Genomic DNA, 26,668 nt, shown 5'->3' with positions numbered 1-26,668 from the left:
AGCCCCGACGGGGCTGCAGGTCCCGAGTGGACAGCACAGCGGGGGCGTCCACGAGCCTAAGGTCAGGCCGGCCGGGGCGTCAGGGAGAGAACAGGGGCTCCCGGGACGGGGGACAGCACAGCCCGAGCCCTGCTGGGCCTGCGCCCTCCCTGCCGGGGGCTCCCGGGATGGGGGTGTCTGCAGGGGCCCCTGCGCTGGGTCACTGAGGAGCCACACACCGCACTGACCCACACAGTTGGGAGGAGAGGACACGCTGTGTCCAGTCTCTGCAGCCGAAGGACTTAGAAACCAGCAGGTTTGGGCCCGGGACGCCCCTCCTGCCCCAACATCTCCTGCAGGACTCAGTGGTCTCAGCCCCCGTCGGCCGCCTCCCCGGGGCCCCATGTTCCCTCTCAAGGGGCCACGTCCACCTTGGCGTCCAGCGCACACGAGTCCCAGCCACGTGAGTCAGTCTATTCACGACTCGTCCGCGGGGCGCTGAGCCGGGAGACCCCAGGCCGCACCCTGGGGCTGCTGAGACCACAGGGGCGTGAGCACCGTGCACAGAGCGGGGCGGGGTCCCGGACACCTCGCTCAAGAACAAGGCGGGTCCCCTGGGGTGAGGGACCGGCTGCCCTTGGGCAGCGGTAGGCCCGGGAAGGTGGACGCGTCACCAGCGCTGGCCAGCGTCTGCCCGTTTCTCCAGCTCCCGCTCGGCCACTTATCTGAGACTCAGCCAAGAGGACCGACGGTCTCCCCTGCAATCACGTCCAGGTCACGCTGGACCCCACGGACCCTCCAGTCCAGCTGCCCCCTCTGGAGACTTGTACTAGAAACCACCGGGGACACGCCGGGGAAACCAGCCACACATATAAAAACACAGGGGTGCAGACGGGGGTGCAGCGCGGGGCTGGGGAAACCCCGCAGTCAGGAGACCCGGCCGGGATGGACATGAACAGGACGCGGTGACGGCTTCGGAGGGTCGCCGCGCTCGGAGGCGGCAGGACAGGGACGCGCTGCTAAGCCACGTCCATGACTCCTCCAATAAGACGGACTCCCTGTCTCTGACTCGGGGGGACCCCACCGTCCGGCGGCGTGGACAGCATCGTGGAAGTGGACAATGAAAACGCGCGTGCAAAGGGCGAGCACGGCTGTAAGAAGACAGAAGCACAGCCGGGGGGCAAATATTTATTGCAATCATTTCTGCCCCAATATTTACTGTCATTATTTCTGTCCTTAGGAGGACAGACTGTCCCCCCTGTAATCACCTCCGGGGTCACGCTGGACCCCACTAGCCCTGCAGCCCAGCTGCATCCTCTGGAAACAGACATGCGCGAGAAACCAGCGGGACAGGCGCGCGCGCAAAGGCGCAAGCGCGCGCGCTCCAGACCCGTGTCCTGCAAAGCCTGAGGGACGGCGTGGACGAGGCTCTGCACCAAGGTCCGGCCCCCAGGCCAGGGCGCAGGGTCCGAGCGCAGGACTGGACATGGCAGCGGAATCGGGGACAGGAGCGCGCGCGCCTCGAAACAGGGTTTCTCCAAGGCGGGCTGGAGACGGCTACAGGGCTCCGGGGCGCGCGCAACGCGCGCGTCAGGCAGAAGCGGAGCAGGAACAAGCTCGGGGGGGACGCGGCCTCCGCAGTGACCCCTCCGCAGTGAACCCCCGCAGGATGAGCTCGTCAGGCGCGTGCTGCAAAAGCGGGAGCAGAAAGGACTTGAGTGCGACGCCCCCAAACCAGACGCAAACCGGGGAGAGCGGCGGGTGTCCAGGGGCCGAGAAAGAGGCCAGGAAAAGGTGCAGCGGGTGTCCAGGTCCTGAGGGCGGCGTCTGGGAGGCCGGCTAGGCCGCCCCGGAAGGAGGGGTGGACACTCCCCTCGCAGGTGGGGAGGGGCGAGCCCGGAGGTGCCCCCCGGTCCCGAAACAGGCCCCCCCAGTCCCAGCAGCTCTTTCTGCTGCTTGTCAGGCTGTTCCCGAAGGGCAGGTCCAGCCAGACAGGCCCGAGGGGAGGGGGGGGGGGGCAGGGGTCAGGATGGGGGAGGGGCAGGGCAGGAGGGGAAGGCAGGAGACCAGGCAGGGGCGGGGCTGAAGAGCCCCAGGGGCAGCTGGACCACCTGGCAGCCCCCACCTGTCTCACCTGCCTCCACTTGTCCTACCTGCCCCCACCTGTCCCACCTGTTCCACCTGCCTCCACTTGTCCTATCTGCCCCATCTGTCCCACCTGTCCCACCTGTCCTACCTGTCCCACCTGTCCCCACCTGTCCTACTTGCCCCCACCTGTCCCACCTGCCTCCACTTGTCCTACCTGCCCCACCTGTCCCACCTGTCCCATCTGCCTCCATTTGTCCTATCTGCCCCCACCTGTCCCACCTGCCCCCACCTGTCCCACCTGCCTCCACTTGTCCTACCTGCCCCACCTGTCCACCTGTCCATCTGCCTCCATTTGTCCTATCTGCCCCACCTGTCCCACCTGCCCCACCTGTCCCACCTGCCTCCACTTGTCCTACCTGCCCCACCTGTGCCACCTGTGCCACCTGTCCCACCTGCCTCCACTTGTCCTATCTGCCCCACCTGTCCCCACCTGTCCTACATGTCCCACCTGTCCCCACCTGTCCTACTTGCCCCACCTGTCCCACCTGCCTCACTGTCCTACCTGCCCACCTGTCCCACCTGTCCCACCTGTCCCATCTGCCTCCATTTGTCCTATCTGCCCCCACCTGTCCCACCTGCCCCCACCTGTCCCACCTGCCTCCACTTGTCCTACCTGCCCCCACCTGTCCCACCTGTCCCCACCTGCCCTACCTGCCCCCACCTGTCCCACCTGCCTCCACTTGTCCTACGTGCCCCCACCTGTCCCACCTGCCCCCACCTGTCCTACCTGTCCTGTCCCACTTGTCCTACACTTGCCCTGCCACCTGTCCCACCTGCCCCCACCTGTCCTACCTGTCCCACCTGTCCACCTTGTGTCCCACCTGCCCCCACCTGTCTGCCTCCACTTGTCCGATCTGCCCCCACCTGTCCCACCTGCCCCCGCACCCACAGACCTGGGAGTGGGCGGCGCCAGCAGAGCCCTAGCAGGGGCACAGGCCGCGGGGTGGGGGCCTCTCTGCCTGGGGGGCTCTGGCTGAGCCCCCGACCGATAAAACTGCTCCGGCCCTGCCCCCCCCCGCAGGCCCCCTGGCCGGCCCCGGAGGCCAGCGCGGACGTCAGGACCCGAGCAAAGTGCGCGGGAGGGGGCGCCCCGCGCCAGGGTCCTCCTGCTCCCCGCCTGCGCCGCAGCGGCCCCGGGCCAGCAGGGAGCGACCGCCGCCGGCCACCAGCCGGGCCCAGGGGGCTGCGGGGCGCGCGGAGCCCCCGTGTCCCCCCGCCCCGACAGAGCGGCTGGGGCTGGGGGCGCGGCTGACCCGGGCAGGGGAGGCGCGTCCCCGCTGCCCCCCCCCCTGTACCTGGGCGGGACCCGTCCCGGGGCGCGTCCTTCCCGGCGGCGAGCGCGCGCGCGCGGGCTGAGGGTCCTCGCGGCGCCTCCCCGCCGTCCCGGGGCGCCGGCTTCCTGGGGGGCTGGGCGCCCCGCCTTTCGCCTTCCGCGCGAGCCCACGGCGGCCCCTTCCGCCCGCGGCGCGCGGCCAGGGCGGGGCCGGCTCGGCGCGGGGGGCGCGGCCTCGGCGCCGGGCGCTCCCGCCCACAGGAAGCCGCGCCGGGCGCCGGGGCGGGGGAGCCCCGTCCGCCCCCCGGGACGCAAAGGCGGCTGCCCAGAGCCGCAACCCCCAGGGCGCGCGGCCGGGACCCGCCGGGGGCGCTGGCGAGGCCGAGGACCTGGCTGCCGCCCCGCGCCCCCAGCTGCGGCCCCGCGGGGTGGGAGGCCCCGGAGCTGGAGCCTGCAGAGACCCCACCACCCCCCGGCTCCCCAGAGGGCCCCGGGCCCGCGGTTCTCGGGGTTCCTCCCAGCCGGAGCGGACCCCCGGCTCGGGCGGGGCCTGCACCCCACGCGCTGAGTGGCGGTTGCAAAGGAGACTTGCTGTTAGGGTCACCCGGCCCAGCGGAGGTCACGGCTCCGGTTGAGTTATGTGGTCACCCAAGGAATCTGTATGCTGGGGCCCGACCCCAGAACCCCAGAACCCCAGGAATCCAGGACCCCAGGACCCCAGGAATTCAGGACCCCAGTATCCCAGGAGTCCAGAACCCCAGAAATCCCAGGACCCCAGAATCCCAGGATTGCAGGACCCCAGGAATCCAGGACCCCAGAACCCCAGGAATGCAGAACCCCAAAAACCAGAACCACAGTAATCCAGGACCCCAGAACACCAGGAATCCAGGATTCCAGAACCCCAGGAATACAGAACCCCAAGACCCAAACCCCAGAACACCAGGACCCCAGAACCCCGGGAATCCAGGACCCCAGAACCCCAGGAGTCCAGGACTCCCAAAACCCAGAAATGCAGAACCCCAAGACCCAGAACCACAGCAATCTGGGACCCCAGAACCCTAGGAACTCAGGATGCCAGAACCCTAGGAACTCAGGATGCCAGGACCCCAAAACCTCAGGGACTCAGAAACCCAGGAATGCAGGACCCCAGAACCCTAGGAATGCAGAACCCCAGGAATCCAAGGCACAGGAAGTCAGAACACCAGGAACTCAGGACCCCATAACCCCAGGAGTCCAGTACCCCTAAGCCCCAGAAATGCAGAACCCCAGGAATCTAGGACTCCAGAACCCCAAGAACTCAAGATGCCAGGACCCCAGAACCCGAGGAACTCAGAACCCTAGGAATACAGGACCCCAGAACCGCAGGAACTCAGAACCTCAGGGATCCAAGACCCCAAAACCCTAGAATGCAGAACCCCAGGAATCCAGGACACAGGAAATCAGGACACCAGGACCCCAGAACCTCAGGAGCTCACAACCCCAGGACGGGCTGTGTTGGAGCTGGAGCTGTCAGGAGGAGATGCAGGGACAGTGAGGGGTTGGGGGGGCATCCCGACCCCAGGACGGGTCCCCATATGAAGAGCAGGTGAGGACAGACACCCCCACCTGTGGGGACTCGGGGAGAGGACGGTACACACCGGGAGGGTGGTCAGGAGGAGCCGCCTGCCCCACCAGCTGGACATCAGCACTGGGACAGGGGGGTGAGCCCTGGTGAGGGGGTGAGCCCTGGAAACTGCGGGATTCGGGTCTTGCAGCCCCCCCCAAACTAGGGGCGTGGCTAATTACGAGCAAATCCCCCCGAGGAATCCGTCCCCCAGGGGAGCCCACCGTCCCCATGCAAGGTGTCCTGTGTGCTCGTGGGCAGGGGGTCATTGGGGGCCCAGGTCCTCCGTGGCCCCCATGCCGGCCTCGTGGGTCCGCACCCTCTCCCTGTTGGGGTGCGTCCTGCACCCCCCGGCCTCACCAGAGGGCCCAGAAATCCCCTCCCCATTTCCAACGAGGAAACCCCACTGTCCCCCAGAGGTCGCTGCTCTACTGTAGAGCTCTACTGCTGTCCACTGTCCACTGTCCCGCCCACAGCCCTCTCGGGGAGTCTCCCCTGGGCACGGGGGTCCTGCCCTGTCCTGCCCTGAAGCCGGGTCTTCCCTGCAAAGCTGCGGCGAGGTCTTGAGTCTGTGCCCGGGCGGCGCGGTCAGCCGTGGCCCCTCGTGGCCTGGACGCCACCCCTCAGAGCATCATGTACGCGTTGTTGTCCATCACGAAGGTGACGTCCCCCAAACAGACCAGCTCCCCGCCCGGGGCGGGCTGAGGGCCCCCACTGGCTGCGAGCACCCCCGTCTGCAGGCTCGAGGGACGGGCGGTCATTGCGGGTCTCTGGGCCTCGTCCTTGCTGAGCTGGACCACCAGGGCGTCCTCGGGGCCACCGTCCTGCTCCCCGGTGTCCATCTTGTGCCAGGGAACCACGTTCTGGGTATCCTGGATCCATTCCTGGGGGATGTTGAGAGTCACACCCCAGGATACCTGCGTGGGGGACCATCAGGGGTGTCCCCCTGGTGAGTCGTTCTGTTCCCCTAAATGGGGGGGTCCACTGGGACGTGAGCCTGGGACTCTGTGTCCTCCGTCCCCCACCCCCGGCCCCAACAACAGAAACACGCACCTGGAAGTCCCCGCGGTGGGACTCAAACAGCCCCGGGAAGCTGGACTTGGGGTCGGGCACACTGGGGATGAGGAGCTTCTGCACCCTGAAATGCACGTGGGTTCACACAGGCCCCCAAGACGCTCAGGGCAGGCCCCCCAAATGCTCAGAAAGGCCCCACCCCAAGATATTCAGAACCGGCCTCCTGAGATGCTCAGAACAGACCCCCAAGTTGCTCGGAACAGGCCCCCAGGATGCTCAGAACAGCCCCCCCAAGATGCTCAGAACAGCCCCCCAGTATCCTCAGAACAGGCCCCCTGAGACATGTCACTTGGGCACATGGATTATTCTGAACTGACATCAACCGAGGGCCTCTTGGAAGGAACTGTGGGGCTCAGCTCTGCTCCCTGAAGGAATGGGGGTGATCCTACCCCTTCATGGATGGGGGCCCCCGCCCTGCACTTGCACGTCCAGAGGCCGGTCCCCTCACCTGCGGAGCTTCCACAGAAACAGGGCGAGCAGGAGCACCGTGAGCAGGGCCACCAGGCAGGAAATCAGCATAAACTTGGGGAACGGGACCGGGGGGTCTTCCTCGGAGCAGGCATCTGGGGCCACAGAGAGTGGGCGCCTGAGGCATCTCGCCGTGGGCGTCCCCCCGAAACCCCCTTCGGTGTATTCCTCAGTGAGGGCCAGCAAGTGAGCACTTAAGGGGGATGCTGGGGAAAGTGAGGGGCCCTGGTCTCCGCAGGTCCCTGGGGTGTGACAGAGTCAGGGGTGCTTCTGGCTGTTGAGTGTTTCCTTGTGCACCTGCACCCCCAGGTAGGGGCCCATCCTAAACCCTAAATCCATCCATGCGCCACCCACCCACACACCCACACATACACCCAACACCCACACACCCACACGGCCATCCATCATCCATCCGCCCATCCATCAGCCAGCCAGCATGTCTGTGTGTCCATCCTCCCATCCAACCCTCTACCTACCTACCTACCTGTCATCCACCTTCCATCATTCTTTCATCATCCATCCTCCATCCATCATCATCCATCATCCATCATCCATCATCCATCCATCCATCCATCCATCATCCATCATCCATCCTCCATCCATCATCATCCATCCATCCATCATCCATCCATCATCCATCCATCCATCATCCATCCATCCATCCATCATCCATCCATCATCCATCCATCATCCATCCTCCATCATCCATCATCCATCCATCATCCATCCTCCATCCATCCATTATCTATCATCCATCCATCATCCATCTTCCATCATCCATCCATCATCCATCATCCATCATCCATCCATCCATCCATCCATCCATCATCCATCCATCATCCATCATCCACCCTCCATCCATCCATCATCCATCCATCCATCCATCCATCCATCCATCCATCCATCATCCATCCATCATCCATCCATCATCCATCATCCATCCATCCATCCATCCATCATCCATCATCCATCCATCCATCCATCCATCCATCATCCATCCATCATCCATCATCATCCATCATCCATCCATCCTCCAACTTCCATCATCCACCCATCATCCATCCATCATCCATCCTCCATCCTCCATCATCCACCATCCATCCATCATCCATCTTCCATCCATCCATTATCTATCATCCACCATCATCCACCATCCATCCATCATCCATCTTCCATCCATCCATTATCTATCATCCACCATCATCCATCCATCCATCCATCCATCCATCCATCCATCCATCCATCACCCATCTGTCATCCATCATCCATCCATCCTCCATCTTCCATCATTCACCCATCATCCATCCATCCTCCATCATCCACCATCCATCCATCATCCATCCATCATCCATCCATCATCCATCTGTCATCCATCATCCATCCATCATCCATCTTCCATCCTCCATCCATCCTTCATCCATCCATCATCCACCATCCATCCATCATCCATCTGTCATCCATCATCCATCCATCATCCATCATCCATCATCCATCCATCCTTCATCCATCCATCATCCATCCATCCAATCTTCCACCTGGCTAATTTTCCATCTATCTGTCATCCATCCATCTCTGCCGGTACCAGTGGAGTAACATGAGGGGCACTTGCTCTCATTCTTGCTGAATTAATCAAAATGAAAAATGAAAGCCCAGACCAAGAGGAGCACAGCCGGGCAGCAGAGCAGCCATCCCCTCTGTCCAGCCCCTCTCTGGAGAAGGCGGGGAGGTCGCTGTGACCCAGGGCTCCCAGACCATCACCCCAGGGGCTCACCAGTGAGCTGCCCACCCTGCTGGAGCGTGACCGCTGACCACTCGCTGGGCTGGGCAGTGTCCTGATAGGCGTATGGCAGCGGCTTGGCTCTGACCCGGAAGGAGTAGCACTTCTCCGCGTCCACGCCGACGATGGTGACATTACAGGTGTCCTCCTCCTCTTGGGACTGGCGGGGAGAGGGGGGGTCAGCCAGCGCCGTGCAGCCCCGCTCACAGCCGCCCCACCCGCTGGCCTGGCCAGCTGGGACCCTGAGCGTCCACACCATGCAGCCAAGATGGACGTGGTTTCTTCTGAGAAACATCCCCTCACTGAAGGACACAGCTGACCCAGACGCAGGGTCCTCTCCAGACACCCCCTCCAGGGAGTCTCCAGGGGTTTGGGCCATGCTGTCCTCCCCCCGTGCTGGGAGTCCCTGCTCTCTCCAGGATGCCCTGGACTCTCCTAGACCTAGGTTGAGGGGGACGCCCCGGCCATGCCGTCCACTATTGGACCCACAGCCCCGTGCATTCCCCACCGGCCATCACCTCTCTCCAGTGGGAGGGACAAGGAGGGCACCTGGGTCAGGCTGCCAGGCCTGGCGTCCAGATGTCACTGTGCAAATGACTCAACAGCCACCAAAGCCTGTGACCCACAGCCAAGGACCCCAGGAGGCGTCCCCAGCGCAGACGCCCAAGAAGCAAACAGAGTCCAACTTCTGTCCTCATCCGGGAGGAGCAAGTTGGGCCCGCAGGGAGCTGCCACGTCACGCCTGGGCCTGCTCTGATCCAGGACAGGGAGTGAGTATCGGGCAGGACTCGGACCCCAGGGAAGCCTCATGACAGCTGGTGGGGGTACAAGGGCGGAGGAGTGGATCAGGGGATGTGGTCTGTACACAGTGGAGTACTATGCAGCTATGAAAAAGGTGACCTTGCCATTTGCAGCACCATGGACTGGGCTGGAGGGGCTGATGCGGGTGGAGAGATGCAGAAATACAGAGATCCCGGGCGGCCTGCAGGGCCTCTGGGTGTGGCCAACACTGGGAACCCCCTGACTCTTATCCATCCACCGTCTGGGTGGGCTGTGTCTAATCAGGGGACGGTCTTCCAAGGCCAGATTGGGGATCCCCCCCATGGAGGAGGGGGCTGAGGCCCCAACAGCCGGACGCAGCCAGATCCTTCACGGAAACCTCTGCATCCCCCCAGGTGGGGATGCATGTCCCCCACCCGCGAGCAGCCGCCCTCACCTGCCACTCTTTGTCGTGGGTGCCCCTGAGCTGCACCTCGTAGCTGAGCCCCTCGTAGGGCAGGTCGGAGCACGTGACCATCACCGCGTCCTCACGCCAGCGGAACCGCAGGCCCCCCGGGGCGGGGGGCTTCACTGGGCGGGAGAGAGAGACGGTGACCCCTGGGCAGGACCGGCCAGGAGCAGCAGAGGGCGCAGGGCCTGCGCCTCCAGTACGTGGTCCCACACTGGGGAATCAGGGCCCCCATTCCTGTACACTTAGATTGGGGGTTCTGTCTCCATCTAGCCTGCAGGCCTGAGAATCGGGGTGCCGTCCCCCTGACTTAGTGGCCTTTCCCCGGTGCTCCAGGCCCCAGCAGCGGTGCCACACACGGAGAGCCCTAAAACCGTTGCCAGTGCCAGTGAGGGGGTGTCTGCTCTGGGTCGGCCTGTGCGCCCCTAAACTGCCTGGCACCCCAACAGGAGCAGGTGCCGGTTGGGGCTTCCCACTGTCCCAGCTGGTCTATCGCATCAGGGGCTCCCAGCTGGACCTCAGACCCTCGCCCTCAGGAGGCAGAGTCACAGCGAGTGAAGAGGTTTTGCCCTGCGTGCAGGATGGACGGTCCCCCCTGGGGGCACAGGACACCGCGGGGTGCACCCCAGGGGGTTCTTGCTCATGGGCAGCCTTCCCTGCAGCCACCGCCGCCGGGGGTCAAGTGGTGGCCCAGCATCTGTGCCTGGGAGGCTCGTGCGTGCCGGGGGGCTCCAGGAAGCTCATGTGTGCACAGGGGTGCAAAGGGGGACCATGGGAGGCTCATGCATGCACAGGGGGGGCCCGCGAGGCTCGTGCATGCACGGGGGGGGCCCTGGGAGGCTCGCGCGTGCACGGGGGCCCAGCACTCACAGTAGGAGCCGACGAGCACCCTCCGGGTGAGGACGCGCTCCGACCCGTTCCACAGGGCGAGGAAGAGCATCCGGTCCCCGTCGGCCGGCAGCTCGCACCCCACCCTGAGGTGCTCCTGGAGGACGTACCGGGGACAGGGGTCCTGCGGCTCCTGGCGGCCGTATCTGTGGGAGCACGGGGAGCTGGCAGGGCCCGCGGCAGCCACGCTCCAGCCCAACGTTCTCCGTCGACAAGCCCTTCACCCCGACACCGACACTGACGCCCCAACTGTGCACAGGACCTCCCCGGGAGCCGGAGGGGGCAGTTGGGGCCTCCCCAGAGCCGGGAGCACGGTCCGGGGACCTCAGACTTTAGGAGGGGCTGGGGATCTGGGGTCCTAGCTGGTCCCCACTTCCTTGCCCAGCTCTGCCCCCCCCGCTCCTGTCCTGGCGACTCAACCCTCCCGTGCGTGCGTGGGGGCGGGGCCCCTTTAGCACCCAGAGCCCAAGCCCCAAAGGCCAAGGGGTTTAGCGGGCGACACCCTGGAGAGTCCAGCCTGCTGTCTCTTCCCATGAGCCTGGCGTTGCCGCGTGGCCCGGCGCGTTGTCTCCTGTGCCAGCAGCGGCGGGGGATCCCCGCCTCTCGCGCTGCTCCTGCTCCCCGAAGCCGCCTGCTCCTTGGACACACCCGTCCCGACTAGCTCTGGTCCTGGGGCGCCCAGGCCGGCCCCTCGGCACAGGTCACCTGGAGGCAGACGTCCCAGCCTGCCCTCCCCGGCCTGAGCCAGGGGTCCGCACCAGGAGTCCCAGGACGCCCCGGCTCCGGGGGGTCCCGTCCCGCCTCCTGCAGCTCCCGGGGCCCCAGCTGGGCAGGTCCAGGTTGCAAGACCCTAGCGGGGGAGCTGACGGCCCCGGGGAGTTTCCTGTACGACTCTGAGGTTTGGGGCGGGCCTTGCCAGCTTCGGCTCAGCAGGCTGGGACCTGTGGCTGCGGTTGTGGGGAGACCTCCGGCTCCCGGGAACCCACGTGGGTGCCCTCAGCTCTCACACCTTCCCTTTCTGGCCTCCTGCTGCCCACAGGAGTCACCCCGAGTGCGGGCCCGGCCGCCCGTCTGCCCGCAGCCACTTACGAGAAGAAGACGGTCAGGTTGGCCGCGGACATGGCGCTGGGGTACCACGTGAGCCGCACGGTCTCGTAGTTGAGGTTGACGATCTCCAGCTTCAGGGCCTGTGCTGGGGGAGACGTGGGCTGCAGACGGCACGGCCAGGGCCACGAGGCTGATGCTTTAAACGCGCACGGAAGATGGTCTAAGGCCAGGATGGTCACACACAAGCTGGTCGTGACTGTATCGGGGAGCTCGGGGTCCATGAAGGGCATCTGAGGGCCTCGGGCCTTCAGAGCCACATTCAGCAGCAACAGGTGATGAGCACAAGTCAGTGGGGGGAGGATGATGGATGGATGATGGATCATGGGCCATGGATGAATGGATGGATGATGGTGGATGATGGATCAGTGGGAAGGTGGGTTAGATGATGGGTGGGTGATGGATGGATGGACAGGTGGATGGATGATGGATGATGATGGATGGATGATGGATGATGGATGGTGGATGGACAATGGATGATGGATGGATGGATGATGGATGATGGATCGGTGGGAAGGTGGGTTAGATGATGGATGGGTAATGGATGGATGGACAGGTGGATGGATGATGGATGATGGCTGCATGGTGGATGGATGGTGGATCATGGAAGGATGATGGATGATGGATGGGTGATGGATGGATGGATGGACGATGGATGGATGATGGATGATGGTGAATAGATGGATGATGGATGGATGGATGATGGATGGATGGACAATGGATGGATGGATGGATGATGGATGGATGATGATGGATGGATGATGGATGGATGGATGGATGGCTGGATGGATGGATGATGGATGGATGGATGGAGGGTGATGGATGGATGATGGATGGATGGAGGATGATGGATGATGATGGATGGATGGAGGGGGATGGATGGATGATGGATGATGGATGATGATGGATGATGGATGAATGGTGGATGATGGATGGATGATGGATGGAGGATGGATGGATGATGGATGATGGTGAATAGATGGATGATGGATGGATGGATGATGGATGGATGGACAATGGATGGATGGATGGATGATGGATGGTGGATGATGGATGGAGGATGATGGATGGATGATGGATGGATGGAGGATGATGGATGATGATGGATGGATGGAGGGTGATGGATGGATGATGGATGATGGATGAATGGTGGATGATGGATGGATGATGGATGGATGATGGATGGAGGATGATGGATGGATGATGGATGGATGGATGGATGGATGGATGGCTGGATGGATGGATGATGGATGGATGGATGGAGGGTGATGGATGGATGATGGATGGATGGAGGATGATGGATGATGATGGATGGATGGAGGGGGATGGATGGATGATGGATGATGGATGATGATGGATGATGGATGAATGGTGGATGATGGATGGATGATGGATGGATGATGGATGGAGGATGGATGGATGATGGATGATGGATGGATGATGGATGGATGGATGGAGGATGATGGATGGATGATGGATGGATGGAGGATGATGGATGATGATGGATGGATGGAGGGGGATGGATGGATGATGGATGATGGATGATGGATGATGGATGAATGGTGGATGATGGATGGATGATGGATGGAGGATGGATGGAGGATGGATGGAGGATGCATGATGGATCGATCATGGATCATGGATGGATGATGGAGGATGGATGGAGAATGGATGGATGATGTTGGAAGGATGGAAGATGGATGGATGACGGATAGATTCATTGACCTTTGTGGGGCACCTTTGCCCAGAAAGACACCCTCTTATGCCTGCTGTGGTTCAGAGTCCCCATCCTTGAGCCAGAGGGAGACAGGGCAAGTGCCTTGAGACGACCCCAAGAACCAACCAAATTGATTGCACTTCTGTGAGGTCCGTGGAGCCATCACCCCCACAGAGACAGAAAACCCTGGGGCCAGGGCGGGAGGGCACGGGAGGTTCAAGTGAGCACTTCTGCAGAGGGCGGTGGCCCCGGGGAGCGCGGGTGTAGGCCGTGTAGCCCCAACCAGACACACACTCAAGAGGGGGGAGACGGCGCCTTCTCCATGATTGGGATTTTATGGTAATTTGGGGGAGGTCGAGCAACTTCTTTTTTGCTGCTCTCAAATGTAATCGAAAGCCAGGACTTTCTGGTGACGCTCAGCCCGGCCAGGCTGTGCCCCGTTGTGCCGGGAGCCGGTGACCGCCTGGAATCCAAGAGGCCGTGACCGCCTGGGCCCGCTTGGTGCTGAGGTCAGACACTTCCTCTCCCTCGCCCTGCCTGTTCCCCCTGAAAGCAGGAACCGTCTCGGGGATGGGGTGCCCCCCGCAGAGGCGGAAAGACCCAAAGGTCTTTCTGGGAGGTGCATGTGAAGCCTCTCAGTTCCCCCGTCCTGTGACTTCTCCACGGATGCCTCTTTGTGGGGGGCCCACAGAACCTGCCCCCCATCCTCTGGGGGTTCCCGGTCCACACTCTTAAACTCCTCTTTGCTCTTGCTAATCATTTTCACTTGATGAGGGGCCTGCCAGGAGGGGGCTCCTTTAGGAAACTCCCTAGCACTAACCACCCAAGTCAGCCTCCTCTGCAGACTGGGGGTGCAGCACCCCCAGGGCTTGAAGCGAATCTCACTGACTCATCCGGGTGTCTGAGCGGAGAACACACGGCAGCCTGGACTCTAGAGAACGGGCGATGCCGAGTCTGTTCTGGAGGCCGAGAGCGCGGGGAATATTACTTGGCCAGGAACAGGAGCTCCGGCAGTCGGGACCGAGCCGGGGTCTGGCCACATGGTGGTCGGGGGGGTGCAGCGGACCCAGCAAGCCACACGGGGCGGGGGCCGGCCCAGGAAATGCCGAGGCCGCCAGTGCACGGCCAGGGAGTGGACCCGGGTGTGGGGCTGGGGAGCCTGAGGGGACGGGTCTCCATTCAGGGCACAGGAACTTCCCGAAAGCCACGGTGACGCGGGGCCCGCGTGTGGCGCGGCTAAAAACCCCGATTCTGCGCTCCAAGGGGTCGGCGGGTCTGGCTCCGACCCCCAGAGTCACGCCCTGTCTCGGGGACCCCAGGACGGGGGCCTGGAAGTCGGGGCAGCCCCTGGCGGCAGCGCCGGCCGGCACCTGAGCCGGGGCCTCCCCCTGGACTCCCCGTTCCTGTGTTTTCTCAGAAAAGCAGAGACACGGCAGGAACTCGGGCGATGGCAGGTCTGATTGGCAACCGCGCCCCCGCCGGGCCTCCGGGCTCCGCACGAGGGTTTCCTGCTGCGCGGGCTCAGCTCCCGCCAACGACAGGCGCCCAGGGACGGCGGGTCCTGCCGGGCAGCTGGGGGTGGATGCAGGGTGGGGGGCCCGCGCTGGCCTCATCCCCCTCCTGGGGCTCAGGGAGCCCAAACACCCCCCTTTTCCTTGGCGGGTGCAAAGCCCAGCCTCCAGGGACACTGCCCAGTGGCCTTGTAGGGTCAGGGCAGAGATGCCTGTCCCTGGGAGGAGCCGGGAGCCCCGCGTGGGCTCCCCTGCTGTCCCCTGCTGTCCCCTCTCTCCAGCTCTACGTCCATGCAGCTGAAACGCTAACCCCAGCATGCAATTAAGCAAGAAGAATGCAAAGCTGGCCACACGGGCTCCCACCGCCCAGTCCGCCCACGTGGGGACGCCGCTCTGTGCATCTGTGCAGGACCACAGGGGCCTCCAGCTGTCCGCGGCTCAGGATTAGGCCAGTGGACAGTCCTCAGCCCTCGCTGGGGGCCTCGGGCCATGTGGGGGACAGAGAAGCCACAGCCCAGCCCAGCATCTGGGGGGTGCGTCCTAGCTGACCCCCCACAACCACAGGCAGGGCTCCCGGCCCCAGCCTCACTGGCCGCAGGGGCGAGGTCCCGGAAGGGCCGGGCCGCCCACACCCCACACCGCAGGGCCCACGCTCTCTAGGAAGTTGCTAGAAGCCTCGGTGGAGCCGGTACCGGCCTCGCCCCTCCCTGCCCACGGCGACTCCGGCGGGGATCCAGACAGGCCTGAGCTGCCTCTTTCAGTCCGAACGCCAAAGATTGGGGGGGCAGGGCAGCAGGACCCCACACACAGGCCGTGCTCTGGGGCCAGCAGGACCCCTGGGTCAGGCGGGGGACTGGCCTGAGTGTGCAGAACGGGGCCGGGGCCCAGGGCTGGCGGCTGGGGAGACCCACAGCACCCGGCTGCCTCACCTGCTCTGCGCAAGCGTGAGTGGGGGGCCTCCCAAACGCACCCCCCAGGCTGCAGGGGAGGGTCCACGGCCTTCCACGCAGGCTCAGAAATGGGCTTGAGCCTCCGGTCACGACCCATCAGTGTCCCTCAGTGTCCACATGTGTCCCCTCCCCGAGCCACAGACTCAACTCAGAGCTGTGGGCACCATCCCTGCCGGACACGGCTTCGCCCCGCCTGGCACTTTCTAACACGGCTGACTACAGGGCCGGCAGGTGGCAAGAACTTCCCGGGAACCCCAGCGGCCAGGCCCAGAGGACAGGTGAGCCAGGACACAGGTGTCAACCCTTGTGCGGGTCTCGACGGGGGGTTCAGGATGAGCCTGGATCACCCCCAAAGGTGAGTTACCATGGGAACAAAGCCTCCAGCCATGTTGGGGACAGAACACACAGACACAAGCCGCACGCTCGGCACACGGGCCTCAGTTAGGTTTTGCCTTGCTAGTCTGATCCCGACATCCACCGAGAACGAAACTCTTAGCAGCAGCTGACCCAGGTTTGGAGAGATGAGGACACTCCTGCCAGCTCCTGGTAACTTTTGTAGAGAGCAGCGTGGCTGCAAGAGGGGACAGAGAGAGAGGGAGAGAGTGGATGGATGATGGGTGGATGATGGGTGATGGATGATCATGGATGGATGGAGGGATGGAGGATAGATGGATGGTGGATGATGATGGATGATGGATGGATGATGGCGGATGATGGATGAGGATAGATGGATGATGGATGGAAGATGGATGGAGGATGGATGGACAATGGATGATGGATGGATGATGGATGATGGATGGATGGATAATGGATGGATGATAGTTGATGGATGGATCATGGTTGATGGTTGATGGATGGATGATGGATGGATGATGGAGGATGGATGGATGATGAATGATGAAAGGATCAGGGATGATGGATGATGGATGGATGATGATGGATGATGGATGGATGATGATGGATGATGGATGGATGATGGATGATGGATGAAGGATGGATGATGGATGATGGATGGATAATGGATGATGGATGATGGATGGATGATGGATGGATGATGGATGATGGATGGATGATGGATGATGGATGGATGATGGATGGATGATGGATGATGGATGGATGGATGATGGATGATGGAGGATGCATGGATGATGGATGATGAATGGATGATGGTTAATGGATGCATGATGGCTGGTGGATGACAGATGATGGATGGGTAGATACATAGATAAGTGAGAGGGAAGCAGATAGAGGGCAGAGAGAGAGACAGAGAGACACAGAGAGAGAGAAGAGGTTACCTCAAAGGACACTTCAGTCTCCCCAGATCCTGCTGGGACACGGACACCCCCAGCCTCGCTTACCTGACCCCGGAGTTATCCCCGGAGCCATGAGGTCAGCCAGCAGGCACAAGGCTGTCCAGCTGGGGAAGACCCGCCTCATTCTTGGAGCGGGGAGCAGAGCGGGCCGGACCTCCCTGTCGGCGGAGCTCCCGCTCTGTGACTAGCAGGCAGAGGTCCCCCCTCTCACAAAAGACAGAACATAGGAAATGACTTCAGGAAACAGCCGGGCCTCGTATCACAAGATGACCGTAAACAGGAACAGCGTGGCTCGATCTCTGTGCTGACAATCTCTTGCCCTCCCCAGAAGGCTGTGAGACTCTGGTGTCCCACGGCCGGGTCCTCATGGTCTGGGGGATCCTGCGCCCCACGGGGCCTGTGAGCATGAGGTCAGGAGACCCCTGCAGCTCTCCTGCCCACCGAGGTCTCTGGGGCTGTCAGCTGGACATACAGGGGCACCGGGCGAAGCCGGGTCCGCCTCTCACCAAGTGGGCGGGAGCCTAGCAGGGCTGCCTGAGAGTCTGTGGCTCCAGGCATGAATCATCCACCCCTGGACGGCGAGGAGGGGGCGGCAGCGAGTTCCCGGGGAAGTCCTGCTGTGATGCTGTGATGCTGTGATGCTGGCAGAGATTGCTGGGGGGGGGAGCCGCTGGCACGCAGGCAGGCTCGGCCCCTTCAACGGAGGAGGCTGGGGAAGTGGGATGCGCTTCCACCCACGTGGCGAACCCCATCCCTTGGATGTGACGCACCGCAGCGCTTCCCACCCAGAAACTTTCCCCAGAGTCAGGACTTCAGAGCTGGGCCAAGGACAGCAGAGCTGCGGCGGCAAGGGAAGCTCACAGATCCTGTGACGCGAATCGCTGCGTCTGCCGTGGTCTCAGGCTCAACGAGGAGGCTGAGCAGAAGCCTGTGCCTGGAGGAGTGGACCAGACAGCAGTGATCACTGTGCCCCGGGCGCTGGACACACAGCAGCGGCTCCGGGTGGGGTGATGTGGGGACAAAGAGGGACAGCTCGGGGAGCTGCTGTGCACAGGGCCCCAGACCCTGGCGAGGGCCTCTCGTGATGGGCGATGAGACCATATTCATGCTGTCCTCATCGGGGCGGGCGGAAAGGAGGTCTGTCCAGGGACAGAGGAATCCGTAACCTGTGGGAGCCCACGTTCTGCAGGGGGAGAGGGAGAGAGGGAGGGAGCGAGGATAGAGACTAGATGATGAGAGCACAATGATGATGGGTGATGATGGATGATGGATGGATGGTGGATGATGGATGATGATGGATGATGATGGATGATGGATGGATGATGGATGAAGGATGGATGGATGATGGAAGATGGATGGATGGATGATGATGGATGGATGATGGATGATGGATGGATGATGGATGGATGATGGAGGATGGATAGATGATGGATGGATGGAGGATGATGGATGGATGATGGCTGGATGATGGATGGATGATGATGGATGGATGATGGATGATGGATGATAGATGGATGATGGATGGATGATGGATGGATGATGGATGGATGATGATGGATGGATGATGATGGATGATGATGGATGGATGATGGATGGATGGATGATGGAGGATGGATGGATGATGGATGATGGATGGATGATGATGGATGGATGATGGATGATAGATGGATGATGGATGGATGATGGAGGATGGATAGATGATGGATGGATGGAGGATGATGGATGGATGATGGATGGATGATGGATGGATGATGATGGATGGATGATGGATGATGGATGATAGATGGATGATGGATGGATGATGGATGGATGATGGATGGATGATGATGGATGGATGATGATGGATGATGATGGATGGATGATGGATGGATGGATGATGGAGGATGGATGGATGATGGATGATGGATGGATGATGATGGATGGATGATGGATGATAGATGGATGATGGATGGATGATGGAGGATGGATAGATGATGGATGGATGGAGGATGATGGATGGATGATGGATGGATGATGGATGGATGATGGATGATGGATGATGGATGGATGATGGATGGATGATGGATGGATGATGATGGATGGATGATGGATGGATGATGGATGGATGATGGATGGATGATGGATGGATGATGATGGATGGATGATGGATGATGGATGATGGATGGATGATGGATGGATGATGGATGGATGATGATGGATGGATGATGATGGATGATGATGGATGGATGATGGATGGATGGATGATGGAGGATGGATGGATGATGGATGGATGGAGGATGATGGATGGATGATGGATGGATGGAAGATGATGGATGGGTGATGGATGGATGATGGATGATGGGTGACAGATGGATGACGGATGGATGGTGGAGGATGGATGGATGATGGATGGATGATGGATGATGGATGGATGATGGATGATAGATGGATGATGGATGATGGCTGCATGATGGATGGATGGTGGGTGATGGGTACTGGGTGTTGGCTGGTGGCTGGTCACGGCGCACGGGTGGCGGGTGAGGGAGGGCCTGTGTGACAGCTGACAGGCAGGAAGAGGTGATAAGCGGGCGGGCGAGATAACGGACAGATGTAAACACGTGATAGTGACAGGAGGAACGTTCTTTCAGCCAAGTCAGGCTTTCTCAGCCTACGAGTTACCGGCATCCTGCTCATGTCCCCAGGGTTTGTGTGGGGTCATCCCTTCCCCCCGCCCCCCGCAGCCCCTCCCGCTGCCCCCAGAAACCACACTGCTCTCTGTGGGTCTCACCCTGCATTCAGTTCGTCCCCAGAATCTCACACGGGGACGGGGAAGCTCAGGGCGGGGAGCGCCCTGGGGTCAGGGACGGCGCCACGTCCAGCTCTGCCCATGGTGGCTGCGGGTCTTGAGACACCACGGGCGGGTGTGGTGCTGAGAGTGGGGTTCACCGCCAACTGGGCCGTGAGGCACGAGGCGTCTTCGCCCGTGGGGACCGGACACGCAGAGGGGACATGAGGATCCCGGGATCTGGTGACCTGGCTGAGCGCCCGAGGCGGCCGTCCTCACTCTCCTCTGTAGGGGAGCAAGGTCCAGCGTTGGGGACAGGGGTTGACTACACCCCGCTCCCTGTAGGCAGCAGAGAGGACACTGTCCAGCCACCAGGGGGCAGGGCCTCCTTGGCTTGCAGCGCCCAGAGCTGAAAGGTGGGTCTGGGGAGCGCTCAGTGGAGGCCCCATCTGTGCGGTGCAGTGAGGACCTGGGCGCCAGGGGGCAGCAGGGTCTCTGGACAGCGGGCACAGGAGCCCAGAACCACGAGGTGGACGGGCAGCCGGGGGGACATCCCCAGCCGGAGCTGCAGAAGCAGACGCATGACCCAGGAGAGCTGACCGAATGAGAAGGAGCTGCGGGACGGCGCTGGACGAATGGACGGGGACCCCGAGGTGGCCGGCAGCCCACGTGCCTGTCCGTGTCCTCCAAGAGGGGTCAGGGGACGTGGGGGCAGGAGAGCTGAGCTGTGACTGTTCTGCAGGAGTGACGTGGGGTCAGGAGACATGGGGGCAGGAGAGCGGATCACTGTCCATCAGGACTCACGTGGGGTCAGGGGATGTGGGGGCAGGAGAGCGGATCACTGTCCATCAGGACTCACGTGGGGTCAGGGGATGTGGGGGCAGGCGAGCTGAGCTGTGCTGCAGGAAGTCGGAATAAACCAGAGAGGGGCTGAGAGTCCTGGGTCAGGACTGGACGCACCGAAGGTCATCTCAGCACATGCTCCGGGCTCACTGACCGCTCACCCAGGGGTGCGTTTTCTCCCTCACTCTGGTCCCGTGTCCAGCGGTGGCCACTTGGGAGGTGCTGAGCCTGCCCATCTCCACCCCGGCCATGGATGACGTGACCACCTCTTGCTGGGGGGGTCCTGTTCCATATGGGTCACCCGTGGGGTCCCCAGTTTCTCTGACCCTCTGTGTTACCTCCCCAAGGACCCAGCTTGTCCAGGGGCAGCCCAGATGGACTGTCCTTTTCCTCTTGCAGAAGGCACTGACCTCTGTCCTCTGCCCCCACCACTCTGTCATTTGTTTCCCCCGGACAAGGACAATCATCCAATAAATTGGGGTCCCCTGTCCTCCGGGTGCTTTGGGGGATTACTCACCCCAAGGGCATCATGAGGGTCAGCAAAGGAAACTGGACTCAATTCCCTGTGTGTGGAGACCCCATGAGGTGGAAATCCTACAGGGCTCGGGGCACATTGGGGACACGTGTCCCTGCGTAGCGTCCTGGGGTGTCCAGGGCCGGAGGGGACACTTCACAGGACCAGCAGGGGAAGGAAAGCAAAGAAAAATCAGTGCCTGGACGGTGAGGCTGGTCCGCGGTGGCCAGGAGGGACGTGGCAGGGGCCGGGGAAGTTGGGGTTGGGGGGTCGCAGGCGTGTGGGGCAGTACAGATGGACCCCTGGCCCCCGGGCAGCACAGCCACGCCTGGCGCTGACCCGGGACACAGGACCGGAGCCCCACGACACGCAGAGGCTGCCCCCATGTCCCCGGCTGGCCTGAGAACGCGTGGGAGAGGGACATGCAGCGGCCAGCGTGGCGATGACCGTGATGGCGCGTGCTGGGGTCGGGGAGCAGACACGGGCCCTAGGGGAGGGTCGACCCGGCTCCCCCAGGCTGTGCTTGGGTCAATGAGGGGTGACTGCTTTGGGGTCACCCAGAAGCCCCTCTTTGGGTTCACCCAGATGCCCCTCTTTGGGGTCACCCAGACGCCCCTCTTTGTGATCACCCAGACGCCCCTTCTTTGGGGTCAACCAGATACCCCTCTTTGGGGTCACCCAGATGCCCCTCTTTGGGGTCACCCAGAAGCCCCTCTTTGGGGTCAACCAGTCAACCAAATGCCTCTCTTTGGAGTCCCCCAGATGCCCCTCTTTGGGGGTCACACAGGTGGCTGTCTTTGGGGTCACCCAGATGCCCCTCTTTGGAGTCACGCAGACACCACTTCTGTGGAGTCACCCAGACACCCATCTTTAGGGTCACCCAGAAACTCCTCATTGGGGTCACCCAGACACTCCTCTTCGGGGTCACCCAGATGCTCCTCTTTGGGGCCACCTAGGCACCCCTCTTTAGGGTTGCCCAGATGCCCCTTCCTGGGGTCAACCAGACACTCCTCTTCGGGGACACCCAGACACTCTTCTTTGGGGTCACCCAGACACCCCTCTTTGGGGTCCCCCAGTTGCCCGTCTTTGGGGTTGCCCCAAACTGTACTGACGAGTGAGGAGCAAGACCCTCTATTTTGGGGGGTCCTGCCCATCTCTTGCTGTCCCCACCTGAGCCCGCATGGGAGACGCACCATGGCTGCAGGCGCCTGTCCCCTGGTGGTCACCGTGTCCACTGCCCCCCCGTCCGCTGCCCCCCGCCCGTGTCACCCCACTCCCACCCCCGGCGTCGCCCTCCCACGGGAGTGTGGGAACCGGGGGATGCTTTTCCCACTTCTGTCCTGGCCCATTCTCCCCACCCACCTCTACACACCTGCTCACACCCCCAAAACGAGGAAGAGGGGGGCCGCCCGGCCGCGGTGTCGTCAGAAGTCACAGCGTGGGACGGGAAGCCCCACCCGCCACCCCCTCACCCCGGGAGGAAGCCGGGGCCCCACGGAGGTGGCCGGGGGCGGCGTGAGCTCAGCCCCTCGAGCTCGGAGCCCCCGCTGTGCTCGGCACCGAGCAGTTTCAGGGGGCCGCGCTGGACAAACACTGGGCGCCGGAGAGGGAGGGGCGGCCCAGGGCAGAGAGGACGGCTCGGGGCCCCTCGGTGGGGCCGTCAGGTCGGGGTGTCGACATGCGGGCGGCGCCGGTGCGCGGAAGCAGAACTTGCGGCCGCCTCTGAGCCTCCGTCCCACGGTCCCCACCCACAGTCCCCGAGCCCACCCTGAGCCCAGGGCTCCCCACCAGGGGTCCCCAGGCTGTGCCTGCAGGCTCCAGGGGGGGCCCTTCCCGCCTCCTCAAGCTCCCGGGGCTCCCAGACTCCAGGGACACCCCTTCCCGGGCCTCCAGACCTCCCATCTCCTCTCCGGTCCCCGTGGCTCCTCCCCCGTGTCTGCGTCTCCTCGAGGACTGTCTTGGGGTGCAGGGCCCTGGCCTGGGGGTGTTCCTCTTGGGTGATTCACGCGTCACCCCCACAGGGACCCCCGTTTCCAAACAAGGTCCTATTCTGAGGGCCATTTGGATGCAACGTTGCAGGGGCACGTGCCACACGGCACAGAATGATTCCTTCGAAGCCCCCGGAATCCCGAAAGCACAGCCTGGTCACCCCAAGATGCGGGGAAAGGTGGGGGGATCCGAAGACTGCCCCAGGGAAAGTTGCCGTTGCCACCAGTTGCAGGCAGGGTCATGGCAGGGTCACGCCGTGAACAGGTGTGGTTCCCGGGCGTCCACACAGGCCCCTCCCGTCCCGGGGGCACAGAGGCCATTGCTGTGGGGTCACCACATGGGCCAGGTCTGCGTCCTCATCTGGAATAAGCCGCCCCCCGTCCACAGCCTCGCCCGCCCACCTAGACAACCCCCTTGGGGTCTGAAGGACGCAGAGAATTGCGGATCCTGGGGTTCCTGAGCTGGAGTCTTGGCAGCCATGAGTGTCCACAACGGGACAGTCTCCTCTGCTGACCGCTCACCCCATGGGGACCCCAAGAAGCCACAGTATCCTCAAGGACACTTGGAGACTCAGAAGCTCTGAGAGGCATGAGGGAGGAAGAAAACGGGGGACAGTTGGAGGCAAGAATCCCAAGCCAGGTAGCGGACAAGGCGGTCGAGTTCTGACCTTTGTGGGGACACGATGCTTCTCCTTTCTGGGAAGTGCTGTCCCCACCGCCGAGCTCCAGGAAAACAAAGCGGTGAGGGCTGCACTTTTGGGGTTCACCGTTATGGGGAAATTGAGCTTCCAAGAAACAGAAATCAGGAGCCCCACGCGTGGGGTTACTGGAAATCAGAGGACAGCCCTTGGCCACGGAGCTGTTCCAGGTAAGCCGGGGTCTGGACGGCGACACCACGTGTCGGGACCACCCAGTAGGGCCACTGGAAGGGGGTGCGTTGGACTCTGCGTGGAACACAGCTCTCTAGGGTGTGTTATATTTATGCCCAGTGTCCCCCCACCTGCATGCCGAGCACAGAAACTGGGCGCATGGCCGCACTCAAGCTACACATGTGCAGGTGTGTGCACGCACACTGTATGCACACGGTCACGCACCACGCCTGGATCCGGGCAGCTCTCTCTTCTCTCCCAACCCCGCCCTATATAAACCGCAGCAACTCCCGTGTCTGTGAAGCTGCAGGGTGTCAGTACGAGGGTGTGTGTGCGGGTGTGGGGCTCTGAAGTGGACGCGTGAGGATAGATGGTACAGGTGTGTTCTATGCAGGTGAGTGTGTCCCGCAAGTGAGGGGTAGAAGGCGTCCGCAGGTGTGTGGGCACTTAGGGGTGTGTGTGCGTGTGCGTGTGCATACTGTTGGGGAGGTGGATTCCCAGGTGTGTATGCATTTGAGTAGGTGCATCGGTCTGCATCCTCACCACCACCATCAGCACCAGCACCACCATCATCATCATAGTCACCATCATCACCACCATCCACACCACCAACATCACCATCACCACCATCAACACCATCATCACCACCATCAACACCATCATCACCACCATCACAATTACCATTAACACCACCATCATCACCATCACCACCACCATCATCATCACCACCCTCACCATCATTACCACCATCACCATCACCACCATCACCATCATCACCACCACCATCATCACCACCACCACCATCACCACCATCATCACCACATCAACACCACCACCATCATCATGACAATCACCACCATCAGCACCATCCCCATCACCATTACCATTAATACCACCATCATCACCACCACCATCACCATCATCACCACATCAGCACCACCATCATCATCACCACAATCACCACCATCAACTCTGTCATCATCACCACAATCACCACCCCCATCACCATCAATGCCACGACCATCATCACCATCATCATCATCACCATCACCATCAACACCATCATCATCATCAACACCACCACCATCATCATCACCACCAGCTTCGTCACCATCAGCACCATCATTACCATCGTCACCACCATCACCACCAGCTTCATCACCATCACCATCATCACCACAATCACCATCATCACCATCACAATCACCACCATCACCTCTGTCATCATCACCAGAATCACCACCACCATCACCATCAACACCACCACCATCAGCACCGCCACCATCACCACCATCATCAGCAGCACCGTCTTCACCACCACCATCACCACCATCACCATCATCATCACCATATTCATCGCCACCATCATCATAATCGTCATCCTGACCACCATGGCCCTCCCCACCAACATCACCACCACCATCATCACCATCATCAGCATCAGCATCACCACCATCACCATCACCACCATCACCACCACCACCATCAGCAGCACCACCATCACCACCATCACCATCACCATCATCACCATCAGCAGCAGCAGCACCATCACCATCGCCAGCACCATCATCACAAGCACCATCACCAACACCATCGGCACCACCACCACCATCACGATCACCCGAAGACGGGCAGGTTGTTCACCCACCCGGCTGGACAAGTGTCTTATTTTTCTCTTCAAAGTAAGGAGCCCACAGAGGAGGCCTGGCCCTTTCTTCCAGGTCCCCTTTTCCCCCGGCAGGAGAGGGGGCAGTGGACTTAGTGTCCAGAGGGGAGGCCTGAGCACGCAGTGGACACGACGTGGCTCCTCCTCTCCACTCGGGAGCTCGGCCCCGGTGACCTCCTCCCAGGAGGGGCCCACGCTGACTTTCCTTCGTGCGGCCGGTCACGGTGCTCTCCCACCCAGCCCCGGGGGACGCCCTGGCCAGCACGGCCACCGGTGCGGGAGCAGGTGGAAGGACATCACGGCTGCCGGGGAGAGTGTGACCTTTGCCTGGCCACGGATTCCTGGAGACCCGAAGAGTCCCAGCCGCAAAGCAGAGAGCAGAGAAGTGGACACTGCTGCATTGGGTCAAGGTCAGCACCATGAGCAGCCTGCTTGCCGCTGGTCCTGCTGGCCCCTGGCCCCTGCCCGAGCCTGCGCTCCCCGAGAGCCTCCCAGCGGGACCCTGGCTGGGCACCCACTCGGGAAGCGCCCCTTGACCCCCGTCCCATTCTCACACCTGGCCGCTGAGCTGGCCCACAAAGGCCGGAGAAGCCAGAGGCGGTCACTCCTCGGCGCCCGTTTGCTCCCAGGCTTCTCCCCACGGGTCCTGCTTGGCCAGACGTGGCCATGGTGGAAACCGGGCCCGTGCCGGGGCCCTGGGGCCGCTCCTGGGGTCCACGCTGCCAGGACCCCAGTGTCAGCAGAGCTGGACACTCGGGCTCAGGGGCCAGAGGGGCAGGGGACAGGGAGTGTGCGCAGATGCAGAAGACACAGAGGCCTGCTGGGTGTCCAGTCCTGGGGTGCGCAGGGGGCAGCACCTGGGGTGTGCATGCGTGTGTGTCTGTGTGTGCGTCTGTATGAGTGTGCGTCTCTGCGAGTGTGTCTGCGTGTCCATGTGTGTCTCCACCACGTACACGATGACCCTCAGCCTCCATCTCTGCGTCGGGTGTAA

At 62.0% G+C, this 26,668-nt stretch overlaps 1 protein-coding gene across 1 annotated transcript; it reads right to left on the bottom strand.

The window, feature by feature from the left end:
• Positions 1-5,626: 5,626 nt before the first annotated feature.
• On the bottom strand, positions 5,627-25,623 carry CRLF2 (cytokine receptor like factor 2). The gene is made up of 8 exons (XM_037511719.1): positions 25,540-25,623; positions 11,528-11,646; positions 10,421-10,584; positions 9,533-9,699; positions 8,317-8,473; positions 6,526-6,640; positions 6,057-6,141; positions 5,627-5,887 (listed from the first exon to the last, which is right to left on the bottom strand). Exons 1-8 carry the CDS (start codon positions 25,621-25,623, stop codon positions 5,627-5,629), a joined length of 1,152 nt encoding a protein of 383 aa, XP_037367616.1.
• Positions 25,624-26,668: the final 1,045 nt, after the last annotated feature.

This window comes from Talpa occidentalis, unplaced genomic scaffold (assembly GCF_014898055.3).
Source record: "Talpa occidentalis isolate TD23 unplaced genomic scaffold, MPIMG_talOcc4v2.1 talOcc4.15, whole genome shotgun sequence".
NCBI classification, from domain to species: domain Eukaryota; kingdom Metazoa; phylum Chordata; class Mammalia; order Eulipotyphla; family Talpidae; genus Talpa; species Talpa occidentalis.
The sequence above is the reverse complement of the archived record's forward strand: the minus strand, read 5'-3'. Positions and strand labels throughout refer to the sequence as shown.

What these genes read in the sequence shown, in the direction of transcription:
- CRLF2 (XM_037511719.1), bottom strand. Translation starts at nt 25,623, where the DNA reads ATGGTGGTGGTGGTGCCGATGGTGTTGGTGATGGTGCTTGTGATGATG. An exon ending in AACCTGACCGTCTTCTTCTC is followed by an intron (nt 10,585 to 11,527) that starts GTAAGTGGCTGC and finishes GTGCTCCCACAG; the next exon opens with ATACGGCCGCCAGGAGCCGC. An exon ending in TTTCTGTGGAAGCTCCGCAG is followed by an intron (nt 6,142 to 6,525) that starts GTGAGGGGACCG and finishes CGTGCATTTCAG; the next exon opens with GGTGCAGAAGCTCCTCATCC.